Source organism: Xyrauchen texanus, chromosome 24 (genome assembly GCF_025860055.1).
Source record: "Xyrauchen texanus isolate HMW12.3.18 chromosome 24, RBS_HiC_50CHRs, whole genome shotgun sequence".
Taxonomy (NCBI): domain Eukaryota; kingdom Metazoa; phylum Chordata; class Actinopteri; order Cypriniformes; family Catostomidae; genus Xyrauchen; species Xyrauchen texanus.
In genome coordinates, this window is record NC_068299.1 from 15,805,839 (window position 1) to 15,829,617 (window position 23,779).

Consider the following 23,779-nt stretch of genomic DNA (forward strand, 5'->3'; position numbering starts at 1 on the left):
AAACAAGCATTTATTTTATGCACTATTACCTCAAATTTGTAAAAACTTGAAACGAAAAAACCTTGAAAACATATTGTGCCGGTTGTTTTAATCTATAGGTAGATTTTGGAATAGACACAATGGAAATTTAACACTTCTGTTAATCAGCCAAGCAAACATGATTATTGGCTAGTGCCAATAATCGCAAAATGTCCGGTATATATCGGAAAGATTTATCACTAGATGGAATAGCAATAAAAGGATATATCGCCCAGTCCTAAGTGCATATATATTACATGTATGATGTATTCAAAGTCCACAAGTTATTCTGTAAGCACCAGTTCATGGTCAAAAACATACCATAGACTCTGCCTCCTGTCTACAGTCACAGTTGTCTGGCAGGCTGGAGTACGACAGCATGTCTGAGAAGTCACACACACACACACTGCTGTCTTGGTCACTGCTGCCCTGAAGACATTGTTCTCTAATGTTTACACACTTAAACTTACCAGGGTCTGTTTATGTGGTGTGTGTGTGTGTGTGTGTGTGTTTGTGTGTGGGCTGTTTTGAACTGGTACTGAGGTAGACAGAGTTTGCTTTGCAGTAATGATCACAGTCTATTGGAACACCCTCCTTCACTGCAGCACTGCAGCCCAAGAACACTTTAGAGATGATCAACATGACCTACAAATACACACACACACACACACACACACACACACACACACACACACACACACACACACACACACACACACACATGTTGTGTTTCCATGTTTTATGGGGACTTTCCATAGACATAATGGTTTTTATACTGAACAAACTCTCTATTCTATCCCCTAAACCTAACCCTACCCCTAAACCTAACCCTCACAGAAAACTTTCTGCATTTTTACATTTTCAAAAAACATAATTTAGTATGATTTATAAGCTGTTTTCCTCATGGGGACCAACAAAATGTCCCCACAAGGTCAAAAATTTCAGGTTTTACTATCCTTATGGGGACATTTGGTCCCCACAAAGTGATAAACATATATAAACAATAATCTGATAAACAAAATATCAGTTTCATTATTGAGCTGTTTATGGTATATGTATTGTTTGTTATCAATTTTGATTCATTACAATAATATTAATATTAATAATACTAATTTATACAAAAACAATCTGATGAACCACTGAGTGGTGCCATGATGATTCCAATTGCTGCTGGACAGTTTTCTAGTTCCTGTCTCCTTAAGAAACTACCTATTAGAGTGTTTCAAATGGAGAACAATAACCATTTTAAGTGTTGGAGTAAAATTGAATGCACAAGTCCCAACATCCCCTCACAGTAGGCCTAGAGCCTTGGCTAGAGAGAGAACCCCATCAATAATTCATTCTCTGATCAGGCTCTCCACAATGGTGAAGAACAAACTTTTGGCTTGACGGCAACCACGTCACACTGATAGTATTTCCCATGCTTAGATAGCTTTGCATTAACCAAATCACACAACAACTTTAATTAGTTTGGGCTGCTTCAGAGCCAGTCCCGATCTAATCCAGTGCTGTAATGAAGATTTCTGATTGGCAAGATACCATAAATTAATTATATTTAATATAATTTTGGAAATGTGCGCAACGAAAAATAACAGTGAGAAAACGAGAGTGGAGAAATTTGAGCTGGAATATCAAGCTGCGATCAGCTTTACATTTTGATTACCATGTACGCTAGGGGTAAATGACAAGTATCTTGTCTTGAAGTATGTATGTAATTATTTTGCAGTTTCTTCAGTCACAACATACACAAATGCAATTTGCTTCCAATTATACTTTCCATACTGCCATATACTGTATATATTTCTTGCTGTTTTACCAAGCCTGTGATTAATCATGAGATTATTGAAATAAACATGTTGAGTACAAGGTTCCTCATTCATCATAAAGACTTTGAAAGACTTTTTGAAATATTGTGAAACATTTTCAGTCCTAAATGATGTGACTTAAACATATTGAAGGCTATTTTCCTGTAAAAATAGCATTTTTATAGTCTTAAAAATTATGGGATGGGATTCAATTCTATTAACCCGAGTGCAATGTTAAAGGATCTGTTTATGGAGAGGCAATGACAAGAAATCGTGTTGACAGGCCTGGAGTGAGACAGTTAAATGCCCCTCGCTGCTTTGGATAATTAATAAATAAAGCACCAGGGGAGCCCTGCCATGCCTTTCTCTATGACAGGGGCTGTCTCCAGTGCGCTAAAGCATTAAATGACCAATTTCTGTCAGACTAACTTCCACCACGCACTCTCTCGTTCTTTCTCTGTCTCTCTTTTGCTCACCCGCTCTTTTTCTCCCATCTCTCCGTGGCTTCTCTCTCTTTTCCAATGTAAGCTACTTTGCTCTCTTTGCACTGAGTTTTTCAGCGACTGATGGCTCTAGTTCATTTCTGCTGAATTAATTGGTCCCTGAATGAATTCTGTTGACAGGGCAATTCATCATGTGTTTGGCCTGACAGTGACTGGGTGTTGGGGAGGGGGTGGGGGTGTAGAGAGGAACAGTGAGCTAGAGGGAGGCTGGGTTTAGGAGGGACGATGGGGGTTGGTGCTTCTTCACTTTCTCTCCTTTTCTCTGTCTTTCTCTTTTTCTCTGCTCAGACACTTAACGGGCAAGATGAGCCTCTGTGTGGAGTCTTAAGGACTGCAAATGGGGGATTGTGTGTTGTTCTATCCTTTCTGTCAATGTTAAGTGCGCCCTGGGGTTGCAAACAAACAAACCCCCTTAGGTAGAGCCTTTGTCGGCTTTCAGAAGATCTCCACTTGATTGGGGAGTCAGGTCAAAGGAAGCTCTCTACTGTAGACAGTCTAATTTCTCAAGCAGTTACCTTATGGGCTAAGTGACATAATCACATGGTGAGGCATATTGCATTAACACTTAATTACATAATGTGTCACACAATGGCCATTAGAAGCAATCATTTAGCTACTGAGAGTAAATTAGTTTTGGCTGGCAATGGAAGTGGCCAGATTTGGTGAGGAGGAGGTGTAGGGTCTCTGATGGCACAGTCTTCCATAAGTTTCCTGTGCTAATAATACAACTAATGAACCCCCCCCAATTGTTTGGTGCAAAGGCTGAACCTGGTGGCTCTCGGCGCCACCCACACGGTGCTTTTCACAAAGCAAAGTCAATCAGTGCTCATTAGGATGCTCACCAACTTATGTAACCGTCTCTTGGATGGACTCACACAGCTTGTGTAAAAATGACCTCATTATCACAGTGCAGCCATCAAGAGAATGTCTATGCTCCACTGCTACTGTACTCGTAACAGTGACGATGCTGGGAAAAGTGAAGTAGAATCTGACATTGCCACTTCCAATAAAGAAATTGAGTCATAATATCGTTTTTACAAAATCATTAATGTCCCTCAAGATGTTTTAATGAAACACTGGCATCATATTAATAAACACATAGAGAACTGAAAAAAACTTTGGTTAAGTTTATTAATTAAGGTTAATTTCATAGAGATTTTATAGTTGTTGTTTTTTTTTTATTTAAAGACTTTTAATAGGCAGTATAGGAAAAACTGATAATGACACAAACTACATTGTGTTGGTACAAAGCAGTTGGGGAGACCAGGGAGAGTTGTAACAGGGTACAATTGTAATGCCCTAAATATCTACACTATGAATTTATATATATATATATATATATATATATATATATATATATATATATATATATATATATATATATATATATTTGAGGTATATTTTTTTATTTTGCTATTTCAAAGTGATGCAATTGAAATTCAAATTTGATGTACAGTATTTTTTCTTTAGGTTGTTGGTTTAAAGTTAGCCTGAATGACAGATTTTATATTGTCGTTGGAAACTACCATGTAAGATTTTATCATTACTTTGAGGTTGATGGAAATTAACACCAGTTATGAAATAAAAAGTGTATAGCTGAATTTAATGGTTTTAATTATTATTTATATGATTATTTAAAATCTGACCTGCATCTTGTTTAAAGACCCTGTTCTTTAATTATAAAATGGTCTTGCCTTGTAAGATTAACAATAAACAGGAAAAAGTATATGAACCCTTGTATTTTTATAAAATTTCATAAAATCATAAAGTCACAACAATAGACAAACACAGTCTGCTTAAATGAATAACACACAAACAAATATGCAAAGTCATAATGAACAACCCATATAAACATTCAAAAATGTTTCAGTTGTCCAAGGTCTCCCCTACCTTTGAAAGTATACATGACTCCATTCTCAGATATCATAGAAAATGTAATAATTAGTTGTGTTCCTAATGAGGTGGATTTGATTGGCAGCCCTAGGTTGGCCTTTCCCATCCCTTGCATCAAATATGACACCAAAGATGATGACAAGCACATAGATGGCTGACAGGACTTAACAGTGAATGCTGTCCAGTGCAACTCCTCTGGAGTGCTTTCTCTCCAGTGTGACACCCCATGACAGATGATGCTGTTTTCTCCACATTCAAGCCTCAGAAATCACCAGACATTTTCCCATTTATTATGAATAATATGTCTACAAATCTTTATTGCGTGTAGAAAATTTACATAGAAAAAATTTCGTGCTATTACCAATGTGAGTAATGCTTGATGAGGTAATGTCACATTGGCTTGTTTCTTAGTAACATGTATGTACTGTATGACAGTTATCAGGTTTTCAGGTTGTCACCAGTAGTCATAGATTATGCAGTTTTAAATGGTCAGATTTACATGTAGTGATTCTGTAACATGAATGTATTTGGAGTGTACGTTTAACCCTAATGTCCTGTTTGTGGTCTGAAAGACCCCAAGGCTAATTTAAAAGCTTGATAAATATATGTAACATCCAGTTGATGCTCAATTATTTTTCTTAATATTTTGAGAACTAATTAAAAATAAAATTTCAACTTGATAACACACTTCAACCTTCTATATTAACCATTTTTTTTTATATTACTTCAAAACAGAATTTTGCCTCATCCCAAAAAAAGCAAAAATGTTGGTCACAGTGAGGCATTTACCATTAACGTAAAATATACTCACTGTTTCATAAGTAGGCAAAAGACATGAAAATTATATGTGATGTCATAATTTTAGTATGATAAAATCTCTTACTAACCTTATCGGTGTAAAGTTATATACAGAAACGCTAAGTAATTATTTTTTCACAATGAAAACTTTTAGAACATCACATAATCATGTGAGATTTTAATATGTTTAAAGGGATAGTTCACCCAAAAATCATCCCAAAAAGGTCATGGGAATCAATATTTAAAGACTTAAACATTGACCTGTTACTCACCCACACTTATCATATCACTTCTGGATTCTTGAATTCTTATGGATTACTTTTATGCAGAGGAGGGCTGTCAGGGCCAGCAAGGCCTAGAGATTGTCAGAATCAGAAAATTATATTTTTATAATTTAATATATATTTAATTAATGCTATATATATTTTACAAAGTTCATTTACATCAGTCTATTAATAATATTAATGTCATTTAATTGCTACTCTCTCCCTCAGTTGCACAGCGCGACTTGCGCTACTTCCAGTGCGGCTTATTTAAATTAGAGCTTTTACCAAATCAGATTTTCCATCTGTGCTGTCTGCTGGTGAAAAATCTACCCTGAGACCTTCAGAATTTTGAATGAATCCACTCTGCTGTTGATTGTAATCTTCTTTCACCAATCAGATTTCAAGTTTGCTATTTTGGGTATATTCTTTTACCCGTCAGCATTTGAGATTTTTTGTTTTGATTTTTACTTAGCTCTGTTGTTTTTTATAATGCACAATGGCTGAAGGAGGAGAAGAAATGGATTTGGTGGCAAATTTACTGGCAAAGCCGAGAAGGACCTTTCTATAAAAGATGTAAATTGTGAGGAAGGGTTGACCAGCCATGCAGCTGGCAGGCCTGTCCCAGCCAGGGAAAGGATTTGTGTGGCACTTTCAATCGACCACCTACAAAAGGTATACCTGGCTTACAGCGTCGAAGGAACATTGCAAATTGTATTGCTGGGAATGCCTGTTATTTGCATCTAACCGATGTGGTGTTTTTAGCCACGCTGGGTTTGCAAACCTGAATTGCATGACCAAGGCCGCAACGAGACCCCAAAGCTGCATTTGTGTGCATTTTGGAGCTACAAAATCTTGGTACACATGCATTGTGAGGACCAACAGAGCTGAAACATTCTTCTGAAAATCTTTGTGGGTGAACTATTCCTTTAACACTTACAGTAAAGGTATTGGTTCTTGTATCTATAATTTTAAAACAATGTGTATTCTATTGTTTATGGACTGGCTTCATTCACTTCCACTATAAGTGCCTTACTGTAACTACTATTTTTGCTATAAATAAATAAATAAATACAAATTCTAAAAAATTATTTGTGGGAATCAACATTATGCTGCAAAATATGTCAATTGACCTTAACTTTTGTTAAATCCAGAACATTCCTGTAATTTGAAAGATTAATTCGAAACTTGACTCAAAACTTAGTTGAGAATTGCATAATTGTCTCCAGTAGCACAGAACTTGGGCCGCTTGCAGTGTTTGAGGAGCCGTGAGGATGACAGGTGCTTTTTGTAATGCCTTGCTGATGAGAGCCAATCAGCTGATTCCATTCTGCTGCCTTTTTTTCCCCATCTCCCCTGTTGTCATCTGGCATGCTAAAGTAAAGATGAGCCTGATTGACAGATGCATCCGGGTTCACAGTTTATTGGTTCCAGCAAAAGAAGCAGATATGCCAATTTAGACAGGGGAGTGACAAAAAAAGTTTCCATCTAAATGGAATAATTTTACCACTGGGAATTTTTAGCTGGGGGAAGAACAGAGGCAGGCCTTTTTTCGTTATTTTAACAAGGCCTGAATGACAAACATATACGACAGTTAGAGGCTGACAGAACAGCAGCTTTTGATGCTTCACAGGGGAGCAATGAAATAAACAATAGGCAGAAAAATTGAATTACAGCAGGGTAGGATTGTCTGCTTGGGCAGGAAGAGAGCTGCTGCAGGCGGCAGTCAGCTGCAGAGGGAACCCAGTGCATCATTAAATAGTCCACACTTGGTTTTACACCCTCACTGTGACTCTTCCTCTCCCTCCTTTCGTTTTTTCATTCTTTATTTTTCTTGCTTACACTTTACACTAATTCTTACTTTCACTTTCTCTCTCTCTCTCTGCTTAAAACTCCCTCTTTCTTTTCCTTTTGTATTGGAATGAGAAGCTACTGCATGAAAATCAGTTTTTAATTTGTTTTTATGTGAATAAATACAAACAGATATTTCACATGGCAACATCCCTCAGTTATATAGTTATACTTATATATAATTGTATATATCTTTATTAAACTCAATCATTCTCTGCCTTCCAGCCTCACTTCTCTGTTATGTCTTAAGTACAATCTCACAATGTGTCATTTCATGTAGTAACTGATGTGATATATTCATGCAAACTGTATCTCTTCTAGCCCAGAGTATCCTTGATCTTTCAAAGACTCCCTCATGAAAGGGTTAATAATCACCTCCAAGGTCAAAGGCTGACATACCAAAAATGAGAGAGCGAGAGAGAGAGAGAGAGAGAGAGAGAGAGAGAGAGAGAGAGAGAGAGAGAGAGAGAGAGAGAGAGAGAGAGAGAGAGAACTGGACAGAGGTGGAAATAAGTGATGGCTGAGGCCATGTGGCTTTTGTTACATAGTTTCATCAAAAATTATTTTTATGTTTGTAACAAATTATATGTGTGATACATATTTTGCATTATTTTAACAAAAAGGAGAGAAACACTTCTGCCCTTTGTTCTCTACTGCTTTTTGCTTCTTTTAGAATGAAGAACAAGCCACAAACAAATGTGAATTGCGGTGATTGAGTTAGAATCTCTTCATTCTAAGCGGGACTATAGTTTAATTATAAAATGACATAAACAAAAAAGACCAACATTTTTTCTTCTGTTCACCTGTATGTTAAAAAGTACAGCAAGTTTCAAAGTACAAAAACAATCCACAAAACCATGCAGGCATGTGAAATGTATTTGTTAATTGCTACTGGCAGGATTTAGGAATCATTTAAATTTAAGGGTAAAATTGAACGCAACAAGAAAGGAGAATACAGAATACCATTTTACTTAATTTGCATAGAGACTTAAACATTATGTACAAGTTAAGAAAACTGAACCAAAACAAAACATACAAACAGCCGCACATGGGGTGATAGCATTTGAAACCCACCCAAATGACACAGGACGGGTTTCAAACTTTTTTTGTTGTGCGTCTCTGCAAAGCACAACATGTTGAAGACACAAATGAAATGTCAATTTTTTTTCTTTCAGTTCTCATATCTACAAATGAATCAGTAAATTAGTACGATACTGAAATGGTGAAATGTAGGTGATCTTATATACATAGAAGAATTGTTTTCACATTATACACATCATTGTACAAAGCAGCAGATTGTTGCAAATGACATAGCTTTAAGTAACAGAATTCACCTTTTTTTGTGTACATTGCTGTGGGGCTAAGATGGATCTTTTCCTTTTGTTCAACATTACCACATACAATCAGTATTGACTACTATTCAAACATAATACTGTTTTATTGACAGATACAGCAAATAAAATATTAAATATCAAACTAAGTCTTTGGCAAACGTGGTATAAAGTACATTCGTTTTACATTTCCAGGAGTGTATGCATGGTTTCAGTTCTAACCTCAGAGTCCCACTTAGCATTTAGAGAAACTTTTGTTCAACCACAGAAGGGTTACATGCATGTCTACCTCTCAGGACCATAGACAAAAGTTAAAAAAATAATAAATAAAAAAAGCTGTAAGGCATTTGTTGAACTTGTTGTAGTACAGTTGATGTCTACTCATGATTATTTTGGTACTGTGCCAGTCAGAGTAGCCTCAGTTACACATTTAAAAAGGAATCCTTTGATTTACACTGAAGGATAACAAGACAGATACTAGTTTCTAATGTATAGTTTAAAAACAAATGAACAGCAAATGTATTTTTGTCCAATGCTGCTGTTACTTTGTCAGTTAGGGTAGACCTTCTTACTCTTCTTTCTTAAATATAACATTTAATCTGACAGACTTTAGAAGACAATTGTAATTATCTGTACTTATTGTAAATCCAGTAATGCAAAATAGTGCAAAATAGAGAAGAGAGCGGCACCGATCATGATATTGGAGATTACACATGATATAATGAAATATCCCGAAAATGTATGACACACACAAATGCACACACGCACACAATCCATTAGCTAAACCAAAACAATAATTTAATATGCAAATTTATTTTCAGGTCATGTACAAGAACAGTTAACTTTTTCAGTGTCTATGACCTGATATTTCTTTTTTCTATTTACTTTTCCCCCATTTTGATTGTGTATCACAGAAAATGTTAAAACGTGTCAGAGATGGCTTCTCTAAGACTTGTCTGTTTGACAGAAACTTGAGCAAACTCTATACTGCAGTATTCTCTTTATGTTCAACTGTGTCGTACACTTTGCTGTTTTGTCCGTGAGAGGTAAGACACTAGTGGAATGGTTGGACATGGGCAAATTATTTTAAAGGCCTCAGACAACCTTGTGTTAGAGACACAAATACAGTAAGGAATGTATTGATTGATTTAAAGAGAGAGAGAAAAAAACCAGCAACACATTAATTGTAACTTTGTATTCTTCACACGGTTTGACTTGTTTTATATCTTGTATAATATATATATATATATTTGTAGAATCTTTCAAAGTCTTTCAGGTAAAAGTTCAGTCATTGCTCAGTGATTCAGAGAATGAGGGCCTTAGTGTTGAGTGCGTGTAGTGTGCGTGTGTGTGTGTGGGGGGGGGGGGGGTATGGTTGATGTCTGGGGGGGAAACCCGCTGTTGCTTGACCCTCCTAATCCAATCTCGGCCCCATGAATCTGAAGAATGTGTAGCCATCTTCAATCCCTCTGACCTTAACGGCATTCAGACTGGTACGATATGGAGGCTGCGGCCATGGTCCTGCAGTTTGACTGGGTTGCCATGGTAACTAGTGGCGGTCATAGGCAGTGGCAGCAGTGGGAGGGGCGGAGCCCCGGGATGCGGCACTATAATAATAAGGGGAACCTGGAAGTTAACAGAAGAGTGGAGCGTTTGAAACCACAGAGTGCACCACAGCATGAGAACACTTACGCCCACTCCAAAACAGGAGGAGTTCAGTCTTAATTTGATTGCATTAAGCAAGAGTACTAAAGAGTAACTGTTTTATGTTCCTTTTACTCTAAGAATTTCCTCTGGGAATAATTTTGCTTACACAAAGTAAGATGAAACAAAAAATTCATTTACATTCTGTAACCATAGCACTCGGAAAAATACATGCAAAGGGCTTATGCATGTCTCAATTTAATTTAGAGATGCAGTGTGTTGTGACCTCAGCAGTCAAAAAATAAAATACATTAATTAATATATAAAATTGAACCTAGTTTAGTAAAGCTGTATGCAAATAATGTCATTGTAAAATGTGATTATATTAATCCCACTTTAAAGCGACTAATCCCATAAGGTATAAGCAAAAAGCGTTAATACTCACTTAATAACGCGGGGTTGCTGAACCGCCAAGCTTCATTGTAAGTTGTGTACTGTGGGTGAGAGTAGGGATTTCCTGAAAAGTCACTTCCTAAAAAACCCCCAAAAAAACACACAAATCACAGATTAGCATTTAAGAAATAATATATTACATTACAATATCTTTACCATAAACTAATGGCATAATGGACAATCATCTATGGTGTTAATTTTCACTACTGTGCTTGAAATATTGGTGGTAAATGGTTTCGCTTAAAAAGTTCATATTCGTGCGGCACGTCAAAACAAAAACCATGGTGAACTTGCATTGGGAAATGGCGTTGCTTCGCTGCACTAGCTAGCAGATGCATTGCACTGTCCTCTTTCCTACGCTCTGGAGCTCGGCCATTTTAGCTGAATTTGTTAATCCCAAGAAGGGTTTTGAAGTTTCTTCCTTTGATTCTTCTGTTGTGCTCCATTCTCTGTGTGCACCAAAGCCTGGCTTCAAAAAAACTCCCCAACAGATCTGTTCTCGCACACACTCTTGCTGCTTTTTATACAGCCGAATTCGACTTTCAGGAAGCAGCCCTGTCTATGTCAGTGAGCAATGCTGTTGGTCCCCCACGTTTCTTTCTTTTACGAGACAATAAAGGCAGGGTTTTATATGAAGCTGGTGAGGAATGGCTTTTGCTTTAACAGTGTTTGGGGTCTGTCACTAAATCTTAGTCGTTCGAGGGCCAGATGAATGGAAGTGCACACAAAACCCATTGCTCTGGGATTTAAGAGGATTTCTCAGCCTATGTGACCAATGAAAATGAATCTTTGATGAAAACATATTCGATGTACCTGTAAAGATATGTTTGCCCAGCAAATGAATCCTGTCACTGAATTAAATTTGCTCCTGCAAATTATTCATGTTTGTGGACCATGAAAGGCAGAGACAAACTTGAATCTATCTGAGGCATTCAACAGTGACTATGAGAAGAATCCTCTCTGTGTCTTATGTAAAATATTTGTTTTCCAATTTTGTGCTCAGGCGCTACTAGGCCAACTTGACCAATGTTATCTCCTTTCAAAGCAATGATAACTGCTCTACAGCATCATGTTGTACTGTTTTGAATACAGCTATTGAGCAGTATGTTTACAGGCACTGGCATGTACGTTTGTGTGTGTTTGTGCTGTTTGGGGAGAGGGCACTAGTCTGCTGCCAGATTGCATCCTGTCCTGGCAGTGAAACTCAAGTCGGGTCCCTCTGAGAGATAGTTATTTAAATATTTACAGGCCTTCCCTCCCGCTGTTTTGTGACCCTTAACTGTTTGCTGTGAACCTGAACTGCAGGTTAAGTAGAGGGGAAAAGAGATTTGCTCTGCAGCACTGGAGGCAGGGGTGGAGAAAGCTGTGTTTATCGATGGCCTGTGAGAGCATCGAATGGTGGTAGGGGAGGGAGAGGTGTAATGATCGCTGGAACCCGAGTGGAACTGAGAGGAACTGTCCTATATCCCACACTTATGTCCCTGATTACTTATTGAGAGGCACTAATTTTCTCGTCGACGGCCAATAAGCTGAGGCTCCTTCTCAGGTTATTGATGAGTTTGAGCAAGCTCAAGATTCACTCTGCCCATTACCGTCCTTAGTTAGACTGCAGCCATCCTGCAATTAGGGCAATCCTGCAGTTGATCTTATCCTCATTAGTATTGTGCTCCTCATTAATATTATCTTGTTTAATAAACATTAGCATCACCTGAATTGTCATTGGCAATATGTTTGTAGCGTTTGCGTCACTTCTCATTAACTCTCGCTTTTTAAATGTTAATTATTAACTATTAATATTGTTAATTCATCTTTTAAAAATGTAATATGACTGCAACATGTTATCAAATCACTGTGGACTTTATTTGACATATTACTGTAAATTATTCTGAAAAAACTTCAGGTTGGCTTTGGATGACCTCAGGTTGATGATTTATTGTTGAGGACTATTCAGTGAAAATATTACGAGCTCCCTTAAAATTAACGTCCTCGTAATAACAGTAATTAAACTTACCAGGGACCATTCCGGCAAGTGTAGAGGTGGGGTAGCTGCCCTGCCCTGTGGGGGGAACGTGAGGTGGGTACCCTGGTAGGGTTGTGCTTGCCATGTCTCGACCTGTAAAAAACAAATTAGAAACTGTGAGAGAGAATCCCTTGCCAAATTTTATATATATATATATATATATATATATATATATATATATATATATATATATATATATATATATATATATATATATATATATATATATACATTTTATAATATATGTTATTTAATAATTATTTCTATTACAGTAAAGTTAGAAAATTCAGGAGAACTTTCCATTTTAAATTTAATACCACCATATATCCAGTATTTGTATTGATATTCTTCAAACATAGTTTCTTTTTGATATGTTGCAATATATATATATATATATATATATATATATATATATATATATATATATATATATATACAGTATAGTGAACATCACATATTTTGACACATTTTTGCTTATGATGCATAGAATAACATGGGAAAAGTGTCCTAAGCATTACTATTTAAACTACAACTATTTAAGTATAAAAGTGACACCCTAATGCACCTTTAACACTATCCACGTCAATAATAAATAAACTCAAACACATTCGTTTTTTAAACACACTATTGTGTCAGTTCTGTAACAATTCTGAAGTATTTTCCTGAAAATCTGAGAACTTTGAGAGCACCCAACAAATAGCAGCTGCTGACACCTGACTTCTGCTGACTGAAAAACTTACATCTACCAAACAAGCAGTGGATAAAGATCAACTCTCCTTAAATTCACAATTTCAAAAACTGATGACCCTGCAAAACCTAAAAACACCTCAAGAGCTTTTTTCCAGATCACTCAGCCTTTAAACTTCCTTTATTACACAGAGTTTTGCTGCTGGTCTGTGTTTTTAAACTGCTCAACAGAAAGAAGCACAGAATGCCCTCGGCCTGCTGGTGGCATTGCTGCTACTCAAAAGCCCAGAATATTACTCAGATTGAAAAGTGCTCCATATTCAGTTCGGGAATCGGAGGTGATGGCTCGCAGTCCTGCTGGATCTGCTAGCTCAAACACTGGAGCACATAGGCCTTCCTCAGTCCCGACTTGGGCCCCGCAAGATCCCGCATCATTGTTTGAAGAGGACCAGTGAGGGTCAGTGTTCCCCCAGTCCAGCGATTAAAAAGAGATGCCGTCAAAGTCGCTTACTGTTTGACACATTACATGTCCATGTACCAGTTTTAGCAACATAAAGATTTAGGTTAAAAAAATAGTATCTCCACCTTTATTAATTACCTTTTTGCTTTCACTAATTAATTTTAAATGGCCTTGCAATGAGACAAGTGTATTTTTATAACCACAAATTTGCATGTGGTCTCTCAATCTAAAATTAAGTTAAAAAAGCTGCCTACATAATAATTATTTAAATAATTAGCAAACTCCTATTTAAAACAATTTAAGTTGATTTCCAAAAGTATGTGAACTTCCCATACATATTATTCCAAAAGTATGTGAACTTCCCATATATATTATAAGTGCACATAACAAAACAGGACGCTAAGCAACATGTAAACCTGTGCTTTACTGTGCACCTTACAATGTATTATTAACTCATAAACAGAAATAGTTGTTTTAAAATACCAGAAGCTAAAAGTATATAACCATTTTATTTATTTTGAGCAAAAAAAAATAATAAAAAAAATTTGCACCTACAGAGTATGTGACAGACACACAATCACACACTCACTCATTAATGAGCTTACTGGAAATACTATTGCACATCGGAAACTTTGTAGATGTGTAACTAAACTATTACAAAACATCACTGTAGCCTAGAGACTAAAGTATAAAAGGTCCAGTTCTCCCAAAATTATAATTGATACTTACATTACTCACCCTCATGTTGTTCCAAACTTGTTTGGCTTCCGTGGAACACTAAATGAGATTTAGGCAGAATGTTAGCCTCAGTCACCATTCACTTTCATTTTTTCATATGGAGAAAAGATGCAATGAATGTTATGGTGACTGAAGCTGTCATTCTGCCTAAAATCTAATTTTGCATTCCACAGAAGAAAGAAAGTCAAACAATATAAGGGTGAGTAAATGACAACAGAATTCAAATGTTTGCGTGACCTATACTGTATCATTAATCACAAAGTCGCTCTGGCCTACAATAGGGCAGTAGCTGTCTCCCCCCAACCAGCGCAGGTTAAGTTTTTTCTTTTCTTCCTTTTTTTTAGGGCTGTACCTGCTATAATAGGCTGGCTTGCATACTGGCCGTAGCTGGGGGCATGATGGGCATAAGCGCCGTAGCAGGGGGTGGAGGCATCTACTGACACGCTGGGCTGGAGGGGCAACAGTTCCGCTAGACCCGTGACTGCCAGTGAGGAAGGGGTGAAAGGAGCCATGGAAGCCTCGTTCGGCTCCTGCTTAACACACATGGACGATGAATGCGACTCTGCCAGGTGGAGAAAAACAACAAAAAAGCCACACACACACACAATCAGACAATGAACAATCACTCGCACTCAGTAGAAAACAAAAATGAATCATGACAGATGGAAGTAGTGAACGAAAGCAGTAAAAGAAAAGGAAAATGAAATTTGGCTGACAGTGTTTGGTGTTGTCGTGATGCTACATTGCATTCAGGGGAATAAAAGGATTTGCACGAAGTTACGACCAGCGAAGATCTGTTCCAGTCCTCCGGTGTGTTCGAGAGTTTTAACACAGCCTCCAGAGGCATTCGCTCACAAAAAATAAATAAAAAATCTACATGCTCGAGGGGATTTGCTCGTGGTGTAAGCCTGCATACATTGGTTTGCACCTGTGTAATGTGGGTTTTGTGTGCATAAAATAACAGGTAAAATGGGGTGAAAGGCATGTGAAGGGTTTGCCCTCAATCACACAGAGATCAGGTTAACCGATCCCCTAATATTTGCTGTAAAGCTACAGTACCTAAACACTTATACCTTACAATATAAATCCAAGATGAAAATATGCACAAAAAATGTTTAAACCTATAAGGCGAACCTTTGGTCATTACTTTGGTCTTTTCCAACTACTTTTTCTCAGAATAAAACTCTGAATGCAACGCATCTGATCATTTTCTTCATAAAATAGTCGTCTTTCAACTTATCAGCTTTATTTCTAAATCTAAATAAAGCTAAAAAAAATTCAAACCTGATTGAAATTATCTGTCAAATGAGCTAATAAATAAACCCCCACTTGTTGGGTAATCTAATCAAAAAATCAACATCTCTCTCTAAAAAGGGCTTTTTATACAATATCTCTAAAATAACATCAGCAAACAGCAGCAATACAGGCAAATCAATCAAGCTCAAATACAGAGAAATTTCCCTAAGGTTTGATGGTTTGGAAAAAATAAATCGAGACTCAAAATCACATAGGCCTATAACAAAAACAAAAATGTACAAATGGTGACATCGCCCCTTTGAAACCCCAACTTTAATATAATTTGGCTGATGAGATTTGGCATTTTTCATCTTAGTGGGTTTGCCACTGCAGCTCGAGCAATCAATGTAAGCTCTGTCTTCATCTCTCTCTCTCTCTCTCTCTCTCCACTCATCCTCTTTAACATCCTGTGCTGTTAACATAGTCTGTGGGGAGGGCTCTCACAGCTTCATGATAGCCTCATTAGTTGCTTCCCAACTATTGTTGTTTTACAACAGAGCTATGAACGGAGAGTCCCTCATTAAGATAAGGCCTCCTTGTTGTCAGACGTAACCTTTTCTGACCTAACGCCAGAAAATCAGGCAACTTAACTGGCCTCTTTCCCACACAAATCAATGGCAGAATTTCCTTTCCAGAGTAGGAATGGGACTAATAGCTGAATCTTCGTACAGCGGGAGCGAGATAAACATTAATTTTTAATGGTGAGATACATAGAGAAGGTAACTTTTTGTTGCTGTTGCCCACACAATAGGGGTTAAGAGGCAAACTGATCATCTAAGCTGTAAAGCGAACAGCTTGGATGACTATATTTCAGAGAGGAAGATGATGGCCATAAAGCCTAACTTCAAAAATAAAAACCTTAGAGGCCAATAAAGGAGAAGGCAAGAGAGGCTTTTGGAGGAAATAGGCCTCCTGTTTTCACAGCCTCTGCTTTGCCGTTGTAAAGCAGACAAGTGCATACACTACGCTGGCCGAGGGCCAGTGTTCAAGATCACTGAACACTGAAACTAATCAGAGGTGGTGTTGCTTATTGTCCTGGAGACAAGCAAGACCAGCAAAAAGGAAGGCTGTCAACCTCCTGATTACTGAGATGGAAGATAAACACTGGTCTATGTGGAGGCGCATCACATCTCAACATGAATCAGAGCTATGGAGTTTTCCATGCCTGTCTCTAGTGGATGCATGGTTTCACAGGGGTGCAGAGAGAAGGAAAGAGAGTGAGGAAGAGAGCTAGATAGAAAGAAGGATGATTTACTTTTTAATGGCTCTAGCAAGTCACCTGCCTTTGAGTCTGTAGAGATTAAAAATGCTGTATACAAGGACACCTCTGTGTTTGCAACAACAATAAGCATTGAAACCTTTGACCTCAATTTCGACATCACTAGCCCACAGAAAAAAAAACAAAAAAACAAGTAACAGACTGCTTGTCCCCAATCAATTACAGCAGTGTAATGATTGGACAGCCGAATTGCTTGAATCCCAGATATAAGTTCTAAAAGTCATTCATTATCAAATGTGTGCTCAAAGGTTAGTGTGCTATTGTGAGGATGAAATAAACATTAATTCGGGTACTAAGGCCTGCCGGGACTTTTGGTGACTTAGACAGAGGCAGTTTGTTACCAGGCCACACATCAGGTACCTCAGCCTAGCCGGCAGTGTGTTGTTTGCTGCTCACTGGAGAATAGCGGGCCACACTTAAAAAATGGCTTTCTGCCGAAGTTCATAAGCAGCACAGGCCGACACAAAGCAGTCTTTTCTTCCGCTCTGCCTGCATATGCTGCTTTTCTTTCTTACTTTTTTTGCTTCTTGTCTTTTATTTTCTCTTGCAGAGGTTCCAGACATGGAGCTCTGTTGCTTTCAGGCCCAGGCACTACATTTTTTTTCTCTTCCCCCACCACTCCAAAGAGATTTGGAACAAGGGGGATCCCTTCAGCACCTGCTCAGGTTTTCAGCGGATCGGAGGGGTGCCCATTTACACGGTACCATCCTACTGGCACCAGGAAGTCTTCCATTATACGGCTCGGCAGGGATGGCGCTTAAGTATCTGCACTAGGCATTCATTGTGAAGGTATGTGCAAACTGGGCAGCATCCAGAATTTTACTGCAGTTTGAATAAATCACGCCATTGTTTTTTTCCCTCTACAGTTAATACATGAAAGTGTGGAATGTGTATGATTCATTAGGGCAAGTATTACCTCTGATAAGTCTCAAGCCCTTTTGGATAACATAGGGACAGATTAGAGACTCAAACTCTGCCTGGCATTTTCCATTCTGGCATTATTCTATTTGAAAGAAACATTTCTAAGGAAGAAATAACTAATATCTGTGATATATAGTTTTAAAATATGGGCTTACAATTCCATTATTTAGCACATGCTACTGCAACATCATTAAAGGTTTTTAATTTCCTCAAAGTAATTGACATTTTCCAGTAAATTTACTTAAAGTAACTTTTAATAAAGTACTGTAGATGTCATCCAGTGTCTGTCATAAATTTAGAAGAACTAGATGAGGTATACCTTTTTTTGTCTGACTTTAGGTACAAAGCAGTAACCCCTAAAACTAATTGGGTAAACAGTGAGCACACACATATACACACACACGCACACACAAAAACACTCCTCCTATGCCTCGTAGTGCCCTTAAAATTCCAATTTCTATTTTGTAATGAAGAGTTCATTAATCATTCATCTTTAATAGATTATGCAAATCTCGTGACATAAAATCAACAAGATCAATGGTGGTGTGAATTTTAATTGGCTCAGGAAAACATTGCTGGGAATGAGCATAATCTTTAGCTCTATCCAATGAGAGGGAGTAATTTATTCAGAATTGGCTCAGTGTAAATGCGTAGGGTAATTTAGCACCTCCTTTAACTATATCCTTATTTCTATAAGTTGTGTTGCTGGGGGATGTAGGCCCCACTTGTTGTGTGGGCGTCGCGTTCAACTCTCGGAAAGATGCCGCCCCAGGCGCCTGCCCATGTCGCCCATGCCTAAATCTGCCCCTGATCACATGCTAGTGCACCATAACATTCAGTTATTGCACAGTCAAACTGCCTTACTTCCTCAATCCTTTTTTTTATTAAGTTATTTCTGTCAAAAGTTATTTAGAATACCAACATGTAACAGTTAATAGTTAAGTTTCTCAAGAAAAGCTATTGGGGCCTATCACATTCTGACAAAGATTTTATATTGTAAACTATATTTTATTTTTCATACCAATGCATATACCTTTAACATAAACCGAATGGTTTTATAACTTATAATCTTATATAGCTTTAGAACTTTAAAAATCATTAACAACAACAATACAAACTTTAACAACCATTTAAAAATAAAAAATTTAAAAGTTTCCTATCCTCTATTGGAAGCAAGTGGTGGTCTGCATTAAGACCCCCGGTGTGTCCCGTCACAGGTGCAAGAAAGGCCACCTGCCATGAGGGTGCTCCCCAGACCGAGACTGCTTTCATACAAAGGACAAAAACACACCTTTCTTCTCCAGAGGCCCAACTTTCTGCTGGGAACTCTACCTCCCACATATTACAGAGGGGGAAAAAAGCCCCTTCTTTTCACATAACATTATCCAGCTATCATTTGAGAAGGGGGCACAGCAATTTTCAATCATCCTGTCCTCCGCCCACACAGAACTCATTGGCTTTGATGGCTCCTGCATAATTATGAGAATTTTATTAAAAGCTCAGCATATTAATCTCAGCCCGACAGTTGGCTATCAGTAAACTTAACCTTCTCTGAGGTAATAACAGCCACAACATTGAAACAATATTTCAATTAACCAGGCTGACATTAACCATCACATACCAAGAGGAGACAAGGGAAGAGAAAAAATACTGCAGCATTAAAGGCCAAACCGTGCTAGAATATTTATCTCCATATGATCCATACAAGCTGAAGACTTGTATTTACACACCCAGGTATACAAAATGAGTGCTTGCCTGTTAGAATGTTAAAGTGTTAAAATAATTCAGTGTACCGTCAACTCATTTGAAAGATTTGGGTCTTCCATGCAAGTAACAGCACCTGTCTGTTTCAATTGTTCATCTCTTACACTGCCACTCAGAGCAGGCAGCTCTAATCCATTCACTATAGATCAAAATGTCACATTTCAATCTCACCTGTCCGCTCGACTTAGAAAGCTCACTTTACCTTTCAACACACGTAAAAAAAGTCACATAGTCTAGACCAATGCTGAATATGAACCTCCTGCCAGCTCGGTAGTGAGTCTTCTAATGGTCAGCCGTGATCCAGCACTCTTACCTGTCACTACCGGGTAGCTCTGTGACACGCTGGAGCCCAAATCTGAGCTGGCGCTGGTTGACAGACTAGGCTTGACTTCGTCCAGTCCAGGGTTCAGTGCTGGTAGTGAGTACTCATTAGCCTGCCGATAAGGGGAGGGGGGGACACTTTAAGTAGGTATCTTTTGTGATCCAAGCATCACTTTTAGTGAGGTGTTCTATTAGAAAGCTTTCTGCCTCTGAGCTGCAAGTCCAATAGTAGTGTGACACTATTGTTAAATAGTTAAAGCTGTGGCCTATGGAAAAAAAAAAGTATTTTTTCTATAAGGCACCAGGAATATACGAGTTAAAGGGACGGGATTGGAACAAGAATTTTCTTTTTTGGGCGAACTGTCCCTTTAATATAATGGCTGCTCAGTTACTACGACTTTATTAATAGGCACCTAAAATATTATTTTTTTTTTTATATCCGATAGTCAGAGTTAGATAGACTGTAATGTGGATGTGTGTTTTGGTGAGAATAAATGTGAACCGCGTGTGCATACATTAAGGTTATGTGCGGGATGGAGAGTAGGATTTGGAACAGACTGAAAGGAAGGGGTGTCAGCTGTCTCTTTGTGCTTGACTGCAGTCATTCCCCTGACCAGCCAAGGGAGGAGACGAGTCCGCTTTGTTAGATTACCAACATGGCCCCGTTTCGAGACACTGAATCAACCATTTGTAATTGTTTTTTTTTTTTAGAATGAAGTAAAGACATAACAAATCTGTACTGGTTTGAAATAATAACACATTGCTTATGTTTCCTGAATTTGTATGCTGGGTTATGACTTAAGAATAAAATGTATTATTAAGGTTGTTAAATTAAGTAAATAAATCAAGTTTTTTGCTCTAGTTTGAATTTAGATTAAGAGTAATTTTCTTGATGCAACAAATGCAACAATTTCCGGCTGTTATGTTCCTTGTGTATTAAAGTACGAGCATACATATGTTCACTCTTATGTGTTTATGTCTGTATGTGTGCATCTGTGCACCACAATAGGCCAGTGTCCCAATGGGAAATGCTGTGACCCCAGACTTGTCTATTTCTATTCCAGATAAACTCTAATTGTCTGCTACAAATGTTCAGTTGGCCAGTAGCGGATGTTCCTCTCTATTTGGTCTGGCCTCAGATGCACAGCAGCTATTTTATCATGCAGATAGGGGCAAGTTGGGCGTGGAGCAACTGAAGAGCTATCTGAAAAGGATGACCAAATGGCTGGCAGAAGTGTGGGAGGGAAGAGCCCATTGAGTTTAGCATTTCCAAAATGGCTTTTTAATGCCCGGCCTCACACAACAGACATGGCTAATAGGTCTGCTCTTTCAAGAGTTAAAAAAGGGCACAAAAAAAAAAAAAAAAAACAGACCCATAAATGGGAATGTAGTCTGATTAATATTACATTAAATTAAAAGTGATTTTTCTGGACTGTTCCATGACTGTTCTTTCCATGCATCTTTCCTTGCCTTTTTTAATTCCTTCCTGGCTTCTCTTTGTGATTGCAAGTCATTTCCAATTCTTTTTGGTATTGATCTTCCAGTAGAAATCAGTTTTGTAATTAGCTGCAAATTAGGCCCTCTACTAGGGGTGAGGGCTGTCCCCCTGATTTATCACCAGTGTAATTCTCCCTGATTGGAGAGAAATTAAAATGAACTCAATTAGGCTACTGCTTTTGCTTTATGGGGCCTCTACTTGGAGTTTAAAGGAAAAAAATTATAGTTACTGGTTGTTTAATAGTATAATGAAAGTAAATAAAGTTTAGCTATTTTATTAAGCCAAAGGCTTTAAATAAGAGGTTGTTTACACATGTTTTTTTGTGTTTATTCTGTGGTCTACATCATTTTTAGCAAGATCTTAATTTTGACTGCAGCAGAACTCTAGTTTAGTAGACATCTAATGAGTAAAATGTAAGTTTATTCTAGTAACTCAGCTACACATTTTGGTATTTGTTGAGTGCCATGATGTTTACATGGAGATTTAAGTATTTTTGTTGATTCGAATATGCTTTGCTCTCTTTCTCACTCATCGGATATTAAACTCTTGATCACACTCAATTTAGTACTGCAGACTGTCTAACAACCTCCTGGTTTTGAATTGACATTTTTTTTGTCACTGGCAGGAAGTATTATGAATAAGTAGTTAGAACTGTATTTGCCCATTAGCCTTAATATTACTGACCTGCTCTGGCTTGATGTGCTCTGACGTGGGGAAGACATCGGGGTATGACGGCCGCTCAAACACCCGGTCCAAAGCTTCCAGCTGCTGTTGAGTGAAGGCATCAGCCCTCAGGTGCTTCCGTAAACTCTCCACACTACCCTGAGAATCACTGTTTGGGCCAGAGCCATCTGAACCATCTATGAGAAGAGAGAGGGACAAGGCCACATACTAGTACCAGTCGTTACGGTCCTGTGTCTCCCCAGGGCAGTCCCCCACCCCCCACACTCCACCACAGCTCAGTGTAATACTGTAGTGCACCTCTCAGCACCAACAGAGAGAGCAGGGATAAAAGATTGACGTATATAAGCTAAAAATCAGTCAGCGCTAGCCTCAAACTGATCCTAATAGCTGTGGAAAGATAGAGCACACAAGGCTGGGAGAGTGAGAGAGAGATGTGGATGGTGCAAAGAGAGAAAGTGGGAGAGAGACGAACCACACCTCCCCCATCTCAGTTCAGCGTCAGCACCGTCATCATCTGATAGGCCTGCAGTAATTGATGGATTACCTTCAGAGCAAACATATACTTGCAAACATATAGTTCTCTCTTCCCTGTCAGTGGCTGGTGGAAAATGGAGAGCTATTATTTAAAAGGCACAATTTCCTTTAGAATGTAATGCTACTTATACGTTCAGATTGCTTTTCCCTAGAAAAATGGGAGGCAAGTCCCAGCTTGAATACAATTACACAGCTTGACTTCCAGTTTATGCATTTCCATCTCTATATACAAATGAACAGTTTCCCCCCAGACCGTAACCTCATCACCCTGCCAAAGCAGGTAGCCTTCCTTCCCCAGTGCCTCATTTTGCTTCTGGCAACCCCTCTGCAAACATTCTGCAAACATCCATGCAACCTCGGCAGCCGTGCGTGCAGCCTCCAGCCTCCCAGGCTCTGGTGGTGGAGGGGCTTTTTTTGCTTCCTTACAAATCTGTCATTCTAAATTTGCAGCAGATTATGTTCTCTCCTCTGCAAGAGCGTAGTGATATATGATATGCAAGGGCCCTATTGATTGCCTGATCTGGTGGCAGGAGAGAGGCGAAATGAACTTGAAATGAACATCATGCCTCAACTCATTGTGCGTATAATACTCTACTTAATCCCACATTTTCTGTGCTATGGAATTCAATTGATCAATCATGTTCCACTGATAGTACCATTTCAGGGGCTTTATTGCCATTCTACCCACCAGCTTGACCTTTTTTCAATGGCTGAGGCCACAGGATGAACTGACTTTCAGGAGAAATAGATCCACGGAGAGCTGTGATAGGAGAATAGTAGATATTTTGTGTGTGTGTGTGTGTGTGTGTGTGTGTGTGTGTGTGTGTGTGTGTGTGTGTGTGTTTAAGCTACAGTGGGGCACATTTATTTTTCTCTTCCTATTAGTTCCCATTGTGGTTGTTTTTTTCTTCGAGCATTATCTGAGTCATTCCATACATTCCATATCTGAGCGCAGGCATTTATTACAGACAGCTCCCTTGGGGGCCTTCTATAAGGCTGCCTGTTGTTGCCATATAAA

The 23,779-nt window shown here is 38.3% G+C and overlaps 1 protein-coding gene across 13 annotated transcripts in view; it reads right to left on the reverse strand.

The window, feature by feature from the left end:
• Positions 1 to 7,350: 7,350 nt before the first annotated feature.
• LOC127617634 (paired box protein Pax-2a) overlaps positions 7,351 to 23,779 on the reverse strand; it is a 32,589-nt gene continuing 16,160 nt past the window's right edge. For 4 of the 13 annotated variants that reach the window (XM_052089632.1, XM_052089631.1, XM_052089633.1 and 1 more), the window contains 6 exons: positions 22,228 to 22,403; positions 20,038 to 20,158; positions 14,817 to 15,026; positions 12,571 to 12,672; positions 10,552 to 10,638; positions 7,351 to 10,069 (listed from right to left, as the gene is read on the reverse strand). In XM_052089632.1, coding sequence (XP_051945592.1) covers positions 9,948 to 10,069; positions 10,552 to 10,638; positions 12,571 to 12,672; positions 14,817 to 15,026; positions 20,038 to 20,158; positions 22,228 to 22,403 — 818 coding nt within the window. In that variant the 3' untranslated portion in view covers positions 7,351 to 9,947. Of the gene's footprint in view, positions 10,089 to 10,551; positions 10,639 to 12,570; positions 12,673 to 14,816; positions 15,027 to 20,037; positions 20,159 to 22,227; positions 22,404 to 23,779 lie in introns of all 13 variants that reach the window. The other 9 variants (XM_052089635.1, XM_052089634.1, XM_052089639.1 and 6 more) reach the window with 3 other exon arrangements.